The 17,826-nt window shown below is 38.7% G+C and overlaps 1 protein-coding gene across 1 annotated transcript in view; it reads right to left on the reverse strand.

Moving 5' to 3' along the window:
* LOC144640609 (U5 small nuclear ribonucleoprotein 200 kDa helicase-like) overlaps positions 1-17,826 on the reverse strand; it is a 33,308-nt gene that overhangs the window by 10,936 nt on the left and 4,546 nt on the right. The window contains exons 6-24 of the mRNA XM_078499707.1: positions 17,084-17,142; positions 15,049-15,141; positions 14,224-14,607; positions 13,449-13,523; positions 12,961-13,134; positions 12,225-12,518; positions 10,609-11,043; positions 9,686-9,867; positions 8,936-9,143; positions 8,240-8,401; positions 6,658-6,760; positions 5,360-5,451; positions 4,865-4,951; positions 4,596-4,748; positions 3,937-4,017; positions 2,862-2,945; positions 2,564-2,670; positions 1,731-1,949; positions 527-775 (exon numbers count right to left, since the gene is read on the reverse strand). Coding sequence (XP_078355833.1) covers positions 527-775; positions 1,731-1,949; positions 2,564-2,670; positions 2,862-2,945; positions 3,937-4,017; positions 4,596-4,748; positions 4,865-4,951; positions 5,360-5,451; positions 6,658-6,760; positions 8,240-8,401; positions 8,936-9,143; positions 9,686-9,867; positions 10,609-11,043; positions 12,225-12,518; positions 12,961-13,134; positions 13,449-13,523; positions 14,224-14,607; positions 15,049-15,141; positions 17,084-17,142 — 3,241 coding nt within the window. The remainder of the gene's footprint in view (positions 1-526; positions 776-1,730; positions 1,950-2,563; positions 2,671-2,861; positions 2,946-3,936; positions 4,018-4,595; positions 4,749-4,864; positions 4,952-5,359; positions 5,452-6,657; positions 6,761-8,239; positions 8,402-8,935; positions 9,144-9,685; positions 9,868-10,608; positions 11,044-12,224; positions 12,519-12,960; positions 13,135-13,448; positions 13,524-14,223; positions 14,608-15,048; positions 15,142-17,083; positions 17,143-17,826) is intronic.

Below are 17,826 nucleotides of genomic sequence, written 5' to 3' on the forward strand. Positions count from 1 at the left end.
TTACCCTCGGTAAGTGAACTAGCTTAAGTGCTAATGGGGCCGAGCATTCAAACATTAGAAACAAATACCGTAAAATTCCGGTTATAAGCCCCCCGGTTATAGGCCCATCTACCTGGAAACAAAAAAATAATTCGATTGTAACCACCCCCCCCCCACCCGTTTTTTTTATTTCCGCTTATAGCCCTCCCGGATAGAAGCGCCTCCGCTTATAAGCCCACCCAAAAACCCTTATGAAGTTGTATAAGCCCAGGGCTTATAACCAGAATTTTACGGTATATTACAAATTAAACGTAACACGGTTTAAAATCCCAACTGGCAGGAGGCATACCAGTTTGCTATTTACAAGCGCAGATAAGGAGTCGAATTCTGGTCTACCGTGAAACAACTCCAGGCAGTGGTCAGAACGGGGCTTGAACCCAGGGCTTGACTTCAGGACTTTAAGGGAGATCCCCTTTAAATTCTCCCAACTAGTTCTGCAAGAAATGTATAGAGACTAGTAAAGAGAAACTGTATATATTGACATAACTCACCAAGCCACTTGTCTGATACAATCCTGATGAAATACTGTGGTGGTAGAGGCTCAAACACAGGCACAAAGAACTTCAGTGTGTGTTCATCAGTGGCGAATTTGCTCTTCAGCAGAAAGTACTCATGATGCAAGATAATTTCACTGTCGACATCTTCCACAAAAATCCACATTGCCTCGGAGTTTCCATGAACCTTCTCATCCCACTGGAAGTCCGGGGTGATAGCAAGTTCAACGCTGAGTGTGGATCTAAAGAAAGACACAATGCACTTGAATTAGAAGAGAATAGCCAGCCAGTGGTAACCTAAACAAGTCGATTTTTATATAAGTTTCCATGGAAAGATTAAGGTGTCTCAAAACATTTTTCCGGACCATACCTAACATTTTCAATCAGCTAACGGTCTTAGATCGAAGTTTGAATGATATAATGTATTTTTAGGAAACTTTAAAGATGAATTCCAGTCCGTACTGCGCAATCTCGGCTGCAATGTTTATGTGAGCCCACACGAAGTAATGTTTACAAGCAAAACTAAAAATTCCGCGACAAACTTACCTTTTTCTTCATAATTAACGTCAGACATCCTTGTAGAACAAAAAAATAACGAGTAGAGGAACCTTGACGCTATTTCAAACCGACGTTTCAGCTCATCGGAAATTCTTGAACGAAACGAACTGTAATGGCGGACTAAAAAGCTTCATGTATGCTGTCACCGAAGTGTAACGTTTCAACGAATTCAAAACAAAAACGAAAACAAACCCCGAGTCTGCGCAGTACGGACTGGAAATCAGCTTTAAGATTACTCACATTATAATTTTTGGATAATTTTCGATTTTGAGCGCTCTTTTAAAGAAATCATCAATTAAAAACTGCTTGATTATGCTTAATAATGCAAAAAATATTATTTCAAAGTTTTCTTATCAATGATTCTCTAGAACTCTCTCAAATTTATCGATGACGGACGCATTCGAACCGTCAAAAAAAGTTGCGTTACAAATTTAGGGTTTACAAAATATTATTATGCTGAAATAATGAAATCAACGTGCACTACATTCTTCCGTGTTAAATACATTTTGTTGTAGTCTGCCTTGCTTTAGATTTTTGGATTGCATTCACAAATTATCCGTCACCGAAGCATTTAATATGCACGTTTACAATGACTGAATTAAATAAAACCTCAAAAAGAACATCTTTTCTTCACTCTACCTTGTAATGGGTTGTATGTGTGTTGCTAATTCCATCTTTGGCAGCTGATGAACAAACTTGTACAGCGTCTTGCCCATTTTTGGCATGTGCACCAATTCACCAATCTCAGTGGGTCCCAGATCATAGTACCGCTCCCAAGGGAATTCCTTCTTTTCAATTCTCTTGATGACTTCCATGGGGATTTTCTTGAACTGGCGCAATGGACTCATTGAAAGCCACCTGTAGTTTAAGACAATTTCAACATTTTAAAGATGTAGATGTGTATATTCAATACTACACGTACATTGCATTGTAGTAACTGTAGTCTCTCAAAAATCCAGTTGAAAAACAAGTGTTCAAGTTAGCTGGACTTAGTCTGTTCACATACACCCTATTTTCTCTAAAGTTCATTGAGTGCACAAGTAAAATATATACCACAACGGGGTTGAACAAGCACTGAAAGAAGGGGCGCAGGGTGGAAACGTCTGTGGACAGACTGAGCTGGACATTAAGTTAGAAAAACGTGGCATCAAATTCACTGTTTAATCATGGAATTGAATTTTATGCGAAAAAGAGTAATTTTTTATCATTATTCAGCTGCAAGATTTAGTTATAAATGGGCTTATCACTGGAATGAGCTACCATCATCAATATTTTAGATTGCCAGTGGCGCATAGGGCATTAACAAGCTAGTCAGTGAGCTGCCAGGGGACTTTAGAGAATCCATCGTTACCTTTAAACCTACATTTTATTGTAAATGTAAAATGTAAAAAGAAACTGAAGGCTATTGTTTCTTTTTAGCATAAGCCCTGATAACTGCAACATGCAACAGACGCACAACATAATTCACTTACATTCTTTTATCAATCATTTTGCACAAGTTCAAACTCTTGTCAGCCAGCTGTGCCCAGCCACGATTCAACACAATCTCAAAAATGGCCCTCATGAGTCGACCAGAAGACTACAGAAAAACAAAACAAAAAACAAAGCAAAATAGTTATACAACTATGAGCATAAATTATAACCTAATATAATATATTACTTGTGTTTAAACTATGTAATCGGCATTAACAGACAAGCTAGCCACATAAATAATAATCACTTGTAAAAGCAAATTATGCATTTATTAAATTTATTTTCTTAATGACTTACCTGTGTGACGTAAACCATATCAGACATCAAGGCAAAACCCTCCAGCCTCAAATGCGAAATATACGCTTGTAGAAGCACATTAACCTATTTCACAATACAATAAAATAAAAACAATTCAGTACATCTTCAATTCAACACACATCATTTGCCATCAAGCTCTGTGTAGACAAGAGATGTTTTCAGATAGCTGAGAACAGTTTCAGTGAAAGTTTATTTCTCCACTGCCAACATTTAACCATCTGAATATTTTATGTTCCAAAGACTCGACCCTGCACACCATAGAGTGGTATCCAGGAATTTGACACTTTGGTTCCCTTACTACTAATCTGCAATATGTAACATGGCCAAAACTTGCAGGTCAACTGGCTGACAAAGCTAAGCATTCAACATGGAATTGTGACTTCAAAGCACATTTTTGTGCTTTTAAGGGCTAACGTTTAAAGCATCAGCTTTCCAATATTGTTACTGCAGTTAATTTACCTTTATCAAATTCAAGTTGTTACGCGAAGTGTTAAGCTTGCACATCGATGCAACACAGCAGTTTTTTAGAAACTTTAAAGCTTTGTTCATGTAAACTGTGCTTTTTTACTCTGTATGTGGTGAAAATAAACCACAGACATGCAGGGCCCAGTTGCTCAAAGGGGGGCCGATAATGCTATCTGCTGGATAAATGATGAAAAAATCGTTATCCAGTGAATAGCAAAGTATGTTTTGTTATCATTTATCCACTGGATAGCGATTAATTTTATCCAGTGGATAGCATAATCTGCCCTTCGTCAACTGGGAGTTCAGCATTAACAAAAAAGTAAGAATTAAATATGTCATCTCTGGAATGGAAGTCAGACAACATTCTTGTCTTTCTGAGTATTGAACTTTTCACACGGAATGGAAATGCTGGATGGAAATTAACACTTAATAAAAAAATAGGACTGTATGTAGGTCTAAAATTATTAGGATCCAATTAAAATTTATTGCCAGACTTATAAAAAAACATTTCAAATTCTCTTGAAAAACTGAAGTTAATTCATACAACTGCAAATTGCTGGGCGACTAGCAAACAAGGGAGTTCTGCTACCTTTGCACTAGGTTCTTCAATGCTCTCTTTCACAGGAATGGGAACACGCTCCAACAGCTTGTTGAGTTCCAGCTTCTCCTCCTAGTGGGCAAAACACAGGAAAGGATTTGTAATGTCAAAGTAACCAAAGCAATATCATCAAGTTCTGTGCAATTTTGAACCTCCTGTGAAAACTATAGCAATTAGTATGTAGCATCACCCTAATCAATTGGTCTTGTGCCATACCAATTTGATTTTAGAAAACAACATTATTGAACAGGTAGGGGGATAGTTTCAATATTTTGTTCCAACTGTTGCTTTAAAAATCAATGCCAAAGGTAATGACCACTTTTCAGAAGCCTTATAACAATAACTTTTTTTAATACACTTATTGAGAAAAAGACATAAATATATACATCAATAAAAAAAAATATATACACAAGATTAAAGAAAAAAAGGCAAGGGTATTTCCCAAAGTGTAGAATGTGAGCGGACATGGGTACCCATGTGAGGTGCTTTCCAACTTAAAAATCTATTAATTACTTATTTACAAAACATAAATATATTAAAAACTAAGAAATGAGAAGAGCTAGTTCCTGTTGCATGCTTAATTTCATATCTAATTATTACAATGTAATAAGCAATTGTAGTTTAATTTTGACTGTTTTGTACAACCATACCTCTCTCACTGTGATGTACTTGAACTCTGACGACAGTGAAAATACTCTAAACAGTTCAATCTCACTGAGCGTTGGTTTCAGTAGACTGTTGTAGGTCGCAATGGTTTCTTGTGTGCAATAATAATGACTGGCAATACGACCCAGCTCTGTAACCTAAAAATTAGAAAACCATTCATGATTCAATGCAAAAAGTAATCACAGTTAAAGAAAACAGAGTTGAAAGTTCTTGATATTGATACAAACAAAATCACATTCTCTATTTTACTAACCTGAAAGTTTCCAGATTTCTTGTCATATTTAACAAGGTTGTTTTTGTCCAGCAGTGAGGCCGCTGAATGAATCAGATCTGCCCTTCGCTGAGAAAAGGAAACAAAGAATATGTTCACATTTTGCAAATCTTCAAGGCTTAAAAGTTTGAAGTCAAAGAAAGTCATTGGAAGACACAAGACATGAAAATTTCCTTTGATCTCTAAGGACCACACTCTTATTTATACATATATAGTATTACAGGTACCAGAAGTGACCAGCAGGCCTTGAAGAGAACCAGAAGGAAGACCAGGGCATCTTCAATTGCAGCACCACCCTCCGTCGTCTGCGTTATTTGCAACAGAGACTGCCACTCCAGAGTGGGACTCTAATAGCGCTACACCATCGTCTCCCGAGACGAACGGCTGCTGACGACGAGTATTACAGGTACGTCACTCAAAAGACAATTTACTTTCACTTAGCATTTATTATTACACTACATATGTACATCCATATACCTTTTCAAGAAGAGGGTCTTTTTCAATTTCATCATGTGTAATGCCATATAGGGAAGGATTTCTCAGCATTCTGATATAAAGGTATGTATAACCTAAAAAAAAACAACCTGTTAATATTTCATCACAGGCAAACTTGAAGGCGAGGTACATGTACATGTAAAGACAAGCACATGTAAAGTCTGTTACAATCCAGGATGGTTGCACTTGGACAAGGAATGAGGCTTGCTACATGTAGTGTTACTGCCAATCTCTGGTGACTGAAGACTAGTATCAACACCAGAAGACTCATACATGTAGCTTATTGAACTAGCAAGAGGGCCCTATTGGGGAAATTGTCTAAGTTCTTTCCCCCTCTGTCTGTCAAAAAAGTGCGAACTTAACCAAAGTGGCCCACTACAGGTTTCTGTGACATAATTATAAGATCACTTGAAGTACTCTGGTATTGCTACTCCTCCTGGATGGGATGCTAGTCCACACAGTTTAACCCCTCAGCATTTTGCCAGGTTGCTCTTACGAAAAGTTTGTTGGTACCTAGTTACACATTCTAGCTGGAAAGAGGCACTATGAGGGTCAAGTTCCCTGTACAAGAACAAAACACAGTGACCCCCAGCCAGGCTGGAATCTAGACCGCTTGAACCGAAGTCCAGTGTGCCAGCCACATTAGCCTGCCATTCATCCCTTTTGATGCAAGTTCCAAAAATTTGCTGGTTAAAGGAGCTACGTCACGGGGATTTCGAAGATTTTTGGTCTAAACAGTTCTGAAATTAGTGGTAGGCAACTTTACCCATGAAAAACATTACGTTTGAACATCTAAAGGAAGTTATAACCTTAATTTTGGCTGTTCAAAAATCTGGTAAAATCCGTGACAAAGCCCTTTTAACAAAGACAATTCCTGTAATCTGAAGTTGATGATTTCCTTTTCTCAGCACTTGCTTTCTTAAAAATACATTGACATACATGCATGGTAGTAAGGAGAAATTATATAATGATAATCATAACTCTTGGGAGGCGCGGTGGCCTAATGGTTAGTGCGCCGGACTCTGGATCAAGCGGTCCGAGTTCGAGCCCCGGCCGAGGTCACTTGTGTTGTGTTCTTGGGCAAGACACTTTACTCTCATAGTGCCCTCTCCACCCAGGTGTATAAATGAGTACCGGCGACATAATGCTGGGAAATTTCCTAGCCGCAATGCTACGGAAACCGGGATAAGCTCCGGAGTGTGGGCCGCTTGGCTCGTGGCTTCTCCTTAATCATAACTCTTTAGAATGCAAATTTTGGAAGAACTTAAATAATGCCTTACCTAGCCAATGTACAGCCTCTTTAGCATTCTGCACAGTTCCAAGGACGATTTCTGCATTCAGGTTGTCAGCTAGTTTGCCAATAAACTGGCTTTCGATAGGCAACTACAGGAGAAATCGATATCATGGTTTAAGAAAATTTAGGCTGCATGCAAGAATTTAATCATGATGTAGGATGCAACACAGACACAGTGTAAACCACGTTTCTAAACACTGTACTGCAATTTTTTGGTGAGTAGATAACCACATTATTTAAGGCCTGTGCACATACAGTAAAAACCCGCGTATAAGAACCTAACATTTAAGAACCTGTTAGGCTAAAATTTCATTTTTAAGCACCCTTCACATAAGAACCATTTTAGGCTAAAATTCTAAAACAGGTTCTTATTTTCAAAAAAGAAAAAAATAATCTTCTCAAAAATATAGAATTAAAAAATCTTCTCAAAAATATACAGTGAAGGTTACAGTATAGGTTTGATTTTAACAAAATCAGATTAAAATAGTATAGTATTTTGCTTACCGAAGCCTCCAAGAATACAGTTATTGGACATTAAAGACCAGATCATTTAACAATTCTACTTTTTTTCTTGAACAAAAGTTAAGAACCTAATTAGGCACCTAGTTAGCCTAATTTTACCCTAAATACCATTAATGATTTATATAAGAACCTGTTTAGGCTTACTTGAAAAAACCTAGGTTCTTATACGCGGGTTTTTACCGTATTTTGCACAGATAAAGGAAACACAAAATTTAAGTTGACAATTCTTGACTTATAAATTAACATTTTTATGTTTAAAAGGGCAGTGTCATCAACGTTATTTTAGTGCTACTTGAAAATCCAATGAAGGTATTGGTATTAATTGGAAATTCACAAAAAGTGACCAGGCCTTGCTAAAATACCGTAAAATTCCGGTTAAACCCCCCCCCCCCACCCCGCTTATAAGCCCCCCTGGTTATAGGCCCATCATCCTGGAAACAAAAAATACATCTGATTATAAGCCCCCCCCCCGGATATAAACCCCCTTTTCCAAATGACAGTACTGAATAGGGCTAAATGCTGCTTTTTATGCGTTTTGAACTTAAAAACGTATTTCCATCAACACTCCCGTGGCTCATTGCGAAACGTTTTTTTCATTCCGCTTATAAGCCCTCCCGGATATAGGCCCCTCCGCTTATAAGCCCACCCAAAACCCCTTACGAAGTTGTATAAGCCCAGGGCTTATAACCGGAATTCTACGGTATACTGTACTTGTCGTAAAAATCGTTTCAAAGGGGTGTGGCTATGGACTGGTAGGAAAGAACTTAGAAGTGCCCTAAAACTTGAAAAAGTTGGGACAACAGTTTTACTCTTAAGAAAATTTCTTAAAAACCGTTGATCACAATTTATTCACATTTAATTTTGGAGTTGAATTTTTTGTTTTCTTTGTTGTTCAAAGTTTTTGTGTTGATCAGTGAGTGCACCCTCATGACTCTAGCATATTTTACACAAAAACTTAAGAGACTTCTTGTTACACTGTCCCAAGTAAATTATGAGCCATTAACGTTGAACTTTTGACGTCACTCTCACGTTAAGTTCCATCCTACCTGTTGATTCATGAGTGAGAGGTAATACTGCAGTTCACTGTGACTTGTAATCAAAATGCCTTCTCCCTTGGTATCATATTGTGGGCGGCCTGCACGACCCAACATCTGCATCACATCCAATGCACCAAGTTCCACCCAGCGTCCCTTTTCAGGGTTGTAGATCTGTTGAAATAACACATTGTTAGACTGCAAATCATTGATAAAATGTATTGTGCTTTAGTTGACAAAAGGCCTTGGCAAACGAGGACGCATTGTTGGGGAGACAAATGATTCCCTGTTTGCACACACACACAGTTCATTGTTTTGTTGTTGACAAAAAATTTGTGAAGAAGACATAACAAATGTTTCTGATTATTTTTTTGGAACATTTTGTGTCTGCAACAAACGTTTCCAGGTTTGTGCAGCATGAAAAAAGACATTTATTTTGCGTCCCGCTCATTTGCTTACCCGAGAAACGTCACAAGCAACAATGTGTCCTCTTTTAACATCTTTCATGGGCCTTCCCATTAAACTTTTGACAGCAAACATTCAATTTATTGTACAGTTTTTTGAACTGCACAAAACCATTAAAGCCAAAAAATAACTATAAGGAAATGCAATTTAATTTTCTGTACAATTGCAGCATATAACGATTTGATCTGTAATCAGATCATCAAAATAAAACTACACCTCGGATCACCTGAAAAGAATTCTCACCTGAGTTCCCTTGATGATGACAGTGTGTGCTGGCAAGTTCACACCCCAGGCCAATGTTGCCGTGGAAACCAACACTTGGATGTGTCTGTCAGCGAAGAGATCTTCTACCAGGGTTCTGTCGACCCTGGTCATGCCGGCATGATGAATGGCAAAGCCATAAGGAAGCAGGTCTTTTAGCTCCAGGTTAACTGCCTGTTCAGCTTCAGTTCTGAATGGAGCAAGATATTCTCGTTATTGACTAAGCATGCAGTCTGAATTATAATAGAAAATATTGACCAAGTCCTCAAAATTCTTTGTTCAAATGTGGACCTTTACTTCATTCAGTCCACTGTGAACAAAGAACAAGGACAACCATTATAATATTGTCATCCTTGTTTATTAATAACATACCGGTAGTAATTATTGCCGCAGCATTAATTTTTAATGGTAATATACCGGTAATTATTATTAATAATTAAAACAGCAACTTGCGGCATCGGCAGGCTGGGTGGGACCCACAATCTCCCAGTTCTTGGGGAGACTGGTTGCAGTATACAACCAACCAGACCACAGCCCAGCACAGTCACACCACAGAGTGGTGGAAAGGGGTTTATTCGGGGAGAGGTGGGGAGACGAAGCGAGTTGAGGTGGGGAGGCCTCAGCACAAGTGCTGCTCCCAGTTGCTTTAAACCTGGCTAATAAAATTAGCCATCAAAATCATAAAATCAAGAACATCTTTGGACAAAACACAAGGGCATGCATGTCACATACCTTAGCACTTCAGTGCTTGCAGAGTCTTCTCTTAAGAAATGTCCCAAAGTGTCTCTTTCCAGACACAGATCTCTGATGGCTCGTGCCGTCTTGCTTGTCTCTTTTCTTGAGTGTACAAATATCAGTACTTGGTTCTTTCCAGCGTGTTCAATGACTTTTTCATAGACAATATCGTTCATCACCTAAATTATATAAAAAATAGTTAAAACAAATTAAAACACTTCATACGATGGTCATAACAGTAAGCTAAAGCTTACCAGGTTTGGATTTAAAAGTAGATTGTCTTCAAACAGCCTTGGATAGCAGAGTTGGTATCTAAGCTATCAACTGTGGCTATCTGAATATTTTATGTTCCAAAGACTCGACCCTGAATACCTGAGATTAGTATCCAGGAATTTGACACTTTGGGTTTGTAATAAAATGTATAAGGGTTGCTGCAAGATTTTTAGTGAAACTGATTCCATTTTGGACTCAAAGCTCTTGAGCTCTGTATATATCAAAGTATCACACCAATCCAGTGATACCAAATTCTCAGAACCGACATTAAGGTCCTGTCCACATTAACCCAGTTAAATTCGAAAACCATACGCTTTATCGCATGAAGAGTAAATAGAGCTATTGTTAAGCAAATTAAACCCTTTTGTTTTGATGGAGATGGCATGACCTTTTGAAATCTGCATTTTTGAAAAGTCCCATTTTTGCCATCCACTCTTCACCACCTAGAGGGCTTTTTTAAATTTACCCACCTTGGAGAGCATTTTTTTAAAAGCACCGTTTTTTGTTACCGAATACGCCGTTTCCGTGTGGTAAAAAAAGATGCTTTTTCAAATTAACCCAGGTTAGTGTGGACAGGGCCTAAGAAATAAATTATCTAGCAGCAAGTAACATGAATTAATCTTAGCAGCTTGGGGAAGTTGACAAACCTGCAATCTCTTTATTGGTTTCTTCTCTGTGACACCGATATACTGCTGTTCCAACGGCACAGGCCGAAAACTGTTATCAAAGAAGAACAGACCCTTTGCAGGATTCACACGCATAAAGGTAGCCACGTCTTCGTAATTTGGTAAGGTGGCACTCAACCCAACCAGCCGTACCAGCTCTTGAGTCGTTTCTATCTGCCGAATGGTGCGTGCAACGAGCGACTCTAACACCGGCCCCCGGTCATCATGAAGAAGGTGGATTTCGTCAATGATAATCAGTCGGACAAGCTGAGTGAAAGTTCTCTCCCCTCCCTTACGGGTGATGATGTCCCATTTCTCAGGGGTACAGACAATGATTTGAGTGCTGTTGATCTGTTCTTTGTTCAAGTTGTGGTCTCCTGTTAACTCTGATACTGTTACACCATATGTGCTAAGCCTCTGTATAAAATAAATATTAACACTGCATTAGTTCATGTAAGATACGAGCAAAACATTTAAAACGAAATCATTTCATGTACAGCTGTAAACTAAGCAAACAGCCTGCTTGGGATTGCTGTGTACACCATGAAATACGTCAGAATTTTGCAAAAAATGTAAATGAGGCACATTGTAGAGGATTTTTGCATGCAGCACAAACTACAAGAGTGGCATTAGAAGCTAAAACCAAAAACTAGTTGTCGACATTCTTCGAGCATTAAAGCATGACCTGCATCATAGTTTGGCATTGAGAGTAAAGCTGAGCTTCAACGACATTGTGTTCAAGCACCGCACCATGTAGCAAAAAGCATAATATTTACATCTCTGTACATGTAGCTACATGTATCTAAGGAACAGAACAATCATTCTCGCCCCTAGAGCTGCTTGTCCCTCTTAGCCGACAGAGCTTTGGCATAAGGAACAAGTAGCTCTGGGGACACATGATTTGATTGGCCAGATTTTTATCAAAGGGAATTTAAATCTAGCCAGTCAAATCAACCATAGTTAAATTCCCTCTCAACAAAGGAATTTAAAAAGGTTGATTTGATTTGTTAAATTAAAATTTCCTTTGTTAAAGATCTAGCAAATCAGATCATGTGTCCCCAGAGCCACTTGTTCCTCATACCCCAGGCTCAGCCGGCTAAAGCCTGGTTTCCATATGATCGCAGACGATCGCAATGGATCGCAGACAATCGCAGAATTGTAGGTTTTGCGATCTGCGATCATTTGGAAACACGCATCTGCGATCGTTTGCGATCGTCTGCGAACGATCGCACACGATCGCAGACGATCGCAGAGAATAGAACCAAGTTCTATTCCCTGCGATCGTCTGCGATCGTGTGCGATCGCCTGCGATCGTTGCGATCATATGGAAACACAATTGCGATCGATTGCGATCGAAAACTATCCCATAATTTCGACAATCGCTCCCATCATTCAACACTTCTGCGATCGTCTACCATCTTTTGCGATCATATGGAAACAGGTCGCTCTGCGATCGTTACGATCACATGGTTCAGTAAATTTCTGCGATTTTGCGATCGTCTGCGATCCGATGCGATCGTCTGCGATCATATGGAAACCAGCCTTAAGAGGAACAAGCAGCTCTGGGGACGGGAATGCAAAACAACAATTCAACTTACCTTGCTGAAATTGGCAACCATTTCTTGTACAAGAGATTTCATGGGTGCCACATAGATAGCTTTGAATTCTTCCAAGTTGATGGTGCCGTCGAGGTTAATATGCTTGCCGATCTCTCTCAAGATGGTCAGCAATGCCACATTGGTTTTACCGGCTCCAGTTGGTGCACAAAGTAACAAGTTCTCATCAGTGTTAAGAGCAGTGTTGCTCAGTCGACTCTGGATTCTATTCAAGGTGTCATATCCTTCAAAGGCTGGTTGAGCATACTTGGGTAAGCTTGTAATGGGGACTCTCGCCTGTGGATAAGTTATAAAACACATTCTGTTTACTGCTATTCTATGTTGTGACAAGAAAGTAAGCTATTCAATGTTGTGACAAGAAAGTTAGCTATTCTATGTTGTGACAAGAAAGTAAATACCAGTAAGCTGCTAAGTGGCGAGAATATAATTCCCCGCGAGATTCTTGTCGGGATCCGTGGCAGGGAATTTTACAATGGCAGGATCCTGGCGGGAAGTCTGCCATTTTGGCGGGATCCCGCAATGGCAGGAATATTTTCCCAGTCAGGATCCCGACAGGATATCGCCATCTTGGCGGGATCTTGGCGGGATCCTGGCTGCTGTCGGGATTCACTTTTTTACATGGACAAGGGGATGCTCAGTGGATTAATAATTATGCACTCTGAGCTTTTACTGTTCAAAGTACTCAGTAAAAGAAGAATAGTTTTATTACAACCCTTACCTCGCCTGTTTCATAGGGTTTAGGTTTTAGAGCAGGCACATGAACCTCTTCATAGCCTTTCCTTTGTTTTCTGAACGAACCATCAGGTAGCTGACATCTCTTGTTGGCCATAAGATGGCTGCCATCTTTGAAGGAAAGATCTTCAAGATCCAATATTTTTCGACTACCTCGGGTCTACAAGAAAAATCAATTCGTCATATTTTGGTCTATGATTAGTTTTTGTGAAGAAATTCTGCATTTTGTTTGAAATTCCTTGGTGTTGCAGAATCTGTTGTTAGTTAGCTGTTGCGCTGTCAGGTTTGAGTATTGTTTATTATTGAATCCTTTGTTTTACATGTACATTATTAATTTTATTTTGGTACCGGTAATTGCACCATTTGCAACACCATCAAACTGTTATTTTGTTAGCACTATTTCATACTACCAGGATCCTATAAAATGCACCTTATGTAATAACACTGTAATCAATAATATTGAAATTAAAGTACCTGATCAGACTCAATAGCATCCAAGTCTGCAGCAATCCTTGCTTTTCTATTGGCTGCCTTGCGAGCTCTTTCCTCCTATATGCATGAAAAAGAAATCATATAAGATCAGGCCAATTAAATTATTACCTAAACACTAATTCTTTCTGGAGGACTTGTAGCAGGCCATAAGGCAATATTAAAAAGTGCGCACAAGTTGGACTTGACAATTACTTCATATGCATAAAAAAGCAGAACAAAATACTAACAGTGTATTTGTTACAACCAGTGCAAGAAGGTATTAAAGAAAATTCTCTCAGCATATCACAGCCCACTGATCACGATCATAAACCATAATATCCACATGACTTCTTCAGAATCAGGTAAAGCATGGATTGATTTTAATCATTATGATCAGCAAAGTCTACATGGTTATGCTCATTGTTCTTGTGCGTTTTTCTTTGACAGGACTCTTTCTAACTTCCCTTCAGGGATGTAGCTAAGAAAACACTAAGCCAGCTCACTGACAACCCAACTGGCTTTTCTGGCCTTGGCAGCTCTAAAAGTTTAACCAAGTCTTTGTTTTCATGTGAAATTTTAGACGGGTTTCTCTTTCAGCCTGTGAAAATAGCCGGCAGCCGGCCCTTAACGATATCCTTGCTTCTTAGTTAATTACATGTACATATAGGTACATGTGTGTACATGTACATGTAGATTTAGCAAAGACAACATGGCTTATTGTAAGCACAACAGCAATCATTCTGAGATAAGTGCACAGTCAAATTTTAATTTGTCTGACCTGAATTAAGTCTTCCTGTTCTGTCTCTGTCAATGCATGCAGGATAGAGGCTAAATCAGGATCAGAACTCATTTTCTCCTCAATTTCTTTCTTCTCCTTGGCACTCTGCGCCGTCGCAAGCAGTGTACAGTACAAGACCATACTCTTGTTTTTCCGCAACAATCTAATAAAGGAGAATTTATCATGCCCCAGGAGTAGCATCATTTTATTCTCAAGTTCTCGATCATCCTTGGCACTCTTGAGGATCTCCAGTACTTCTTCTGCTTTTGATCGTGAAGCTTCAGCATCAGCATAATACTTGTTCAGCTCTCTTTGCAACCAGAAAGCATCAATGTCTCGAGGGTGGAGACCATCTCCTGATCTTTGTGACCTGTCCTCTTCTAGCTGTGCAACATAGAAAACAATAAATTATTGGAGCCATCACAATCAAGAACAAATAGAAGGCATATGACAGTATAAAGTACTTGCTAATAAAAGATTTTATGAAAGGTATACATGTATATTTTAATTGGTAGAGCTGTAAAAATGTAAAGATAATAAGAATTACCTTATTGTTCCTTTTTTTCGCGGGACTTATTTTTCGCGATTTTGCGGATGTATAAAAAATCGCGTAATTAAAAGACCTGCGAAAATTTATTTCAATGATTTTTATTGTATTTTTTATGTTTTAAATGTATTTTTTGGCCAAATCGCGAAAATTAAGTCCTACGAAATAAGTAACATAAAGGTTACGTAAGTACAATGTAAGAAATGATGATCTTTGAATTTTCCAGATTTAGTGATCGGATCAGATTTAATCAGACTTTAAAAAGCAGAATGCCTCACCCCTCCCTGAAGAGTCATGGTAGTATCAGCTTCTACACCCTCCTCTTCATCACTAGATTCTTCATCACGGACTTCGTCAAAGTCTTTATCTTCCTGCAAAATGAAAATGGAAGAGTCTGGCACATGTCTCACAAGTGATCAAGATCTTACTTTCTCCTAACAAAATCCATACATTGTAAACATACAGGTAATAAGAATATAACAAAACATCGGATGAATGATAATAATGCACATGATTCTAAATAGTGTAGATCTTCAAGCATAGTGTTGTTCCTCAAGAACAAATCAAAATTCTGTAGTTTAATTTGTAAAATCAGTTTGCCACAATCAATTAACAAAATTGTAACCCTTTCAACGACCCAGCAATTTACTGATCTAATTTGCCAGGATAACCTCTAAGGGTGTGATTAGTTTTCCTCTCGACATTAAACAGGCACATGGTAACAGACACATGACTGTGGTAAGCAAAGAGAGGAGCAAAAGAACAAAACAGTAATCAAGAGAATATATACCGGGTATATTATTTTCTTGGATAAAGGGGAAGGGAGAAGCCACGAGCCAAGTGGCTCATCAGGCCGGAGCTTATCCCGGTTTCCGTAGCATTAAGCTGCTAGGAATATTTCTACTCCTCCCTGAATGGGATGCTAGTCCATTGCAGGGTTCCCCCCCAGCATTATGTCGCCGGTACCCATTTATACACCTGGGTGGAGAGAGGCACTATGAGAGTAAAGTGTCTTGCCCAAGAACACAACACAAGTGACCTCCGCCGGGGCTCGAACTCGGACCGCTCGATCCGGAGTCTGGCGCTCTAACCATTAGGCCACCGCGCCTCCCACAATTTTTTTTTCTTGGATGATACATGTAATTTGATTTTCAAGATTTTCAAGAATTTTTGTACATCTAACTTCTCTCTGTAGAAACTTTTAATAAAGGAGACGGGGGCTTGAAACATTGGAGTATTAGTAAAATCAACATTAAAATTAGGGACAATAAATGCGAGAATCCTACAGTTTTGTCCAAGATTGATCGATTGAAGTAGATTGAACTACTTGTACTCAATACACAACCCCAAGCTACCTAGCTTTAACCTGCATAGTGTTTTAACAAGAGTTTGGAGGTTTGGAGTAGGTGACAAAGCTGTGCTCTTAGAATAATTACAGGGTGCCCAAAGGCTCTTATGTAAGAAATCTTGGGTGGCAACGCTCTTAAAAGCTTTCATGATAGCTAAGTTATACAAGTTGCTCAAAGACAAAACTAAGTCCCCTGTAGCTCTTCCTTTGAACAGTATAGTATCGATGGAAAATATTCATTATAGGGATTAATAATAATAATAATCAACTTTATTTAAAGACGGTGAACATATAACAGGATGCTTAGGTATAAGAATTACTTTTTCATAACTTTTAATTGCTTACCGATGGCGCAGTGGTACAGCTCTGCGTTCTAAAGCGGGTGACGCGGGATCGACTCACGTACCCTGGCTAAAATTCTTTTTTCCTCCTTATTTTTTTTCCACGGATATTATATACATATCTGTCTTGTATAAAGTTTCGATACTCTTTTACTGATTATCCTTTAATAAATCGTGCCGTGCTCAAACCTTCCAGTCTTTTAATAACACATACATAAACTCACTGTCATCGTTTCCGAATGTTCGCGATTATTATATGCGAAAAGGCAATATTTCATCGTTTGGGAAACGATTGTTTCTCATTTACAGGGGTGAAGTATTTTCTACACTTATTTCTTTGAAATTATACCTTTGCAAAGCTGTATTTTTATTCACAGCCGAGGGAAACAAAATTTAGAAAGCTAAGCGCCTGTGAGCATACCTAATTTGCATAATGTTAACAACGATGGATGGAAGGATGGACGGATGGCTCAACTTCCCCCACTATACTCGTTCATTATGCATTCACGAGTAAAAACAGCCTTGCATAGTCCTCTTCAGAGCAGGACAATTTACCCGGTGCCTGGCCCTTGATGAAACACTGTAACACGATAATAAAAATTTATGTACTGTACAGTAGAGTACCTCTTCTTCCTCCTCGTCAAACTGCACGGCTACCCCATAAGTCTCATCAATCACTTCATCTGCATGAAAGAAGCAGAACAAATACCTGATGTTATGACCAGTGCAAGATTGCAGAAAATATGCTCGGCATATCACAGCCCACTGATCACGATCATAAACCACATAATCAACATGACTTTTTTCAGAATCAGGTAAAGCATGGATTGATTTTAATCATTATGATCAGCAAATTCTATCATAACGCTCATGTAGGTCAGTGCCTGGGTAATGCAACTGAAGGAATTTTACAGTATCAGTGCAAATAGATTAAATTAACAGAACAGAGATCAGTAATCATCACAAACAAAAAAAAATAATTTTTAGCTTGGAACAAAAAGTGGGCAACCAGTCAAAAGGAAAACATCAAAAGTTGTGTTTTGGCCTTTCTGAACATGCATCAAGTGCAAAATTATCTGCACAGGATACCAAGCGCATCATAAGAAAGGCCTACAGTACCTACTTAGCTTCCTTTGGAGCAGAAAACAAGAATGCATCATTGATGTTTGTTTGATGTGTTTGTTAATTGTCTCTGTATCTTTTGTTCATCATTGGTACAAAAAAGGTCATTGCAGCACCAAGAAACTTCATTATAATTGGATTCAAATTGCTACAGGAATTCGGTACAGGAATTTTCCAAAATCATTACTTGCATGTATTCTAAGGCCTCTATGGTAAGGCAGAGCAAAGTGCGATATTTCTAATGA

This window comes from Oculina patagonica, chromosome 2 (assembly GCF_052425735.1).
Source record: "Oculina patagonica isolate OP01 chromosome 2, crgOcupat, whole genome shotgun sequence".
Classification (NCBI taxonomy): Eukaryota; Metazoa; Cnidaria; class Anthozoa; order Scleractinia; family Oculinidae; genus Oculina; species Oculina patagonica.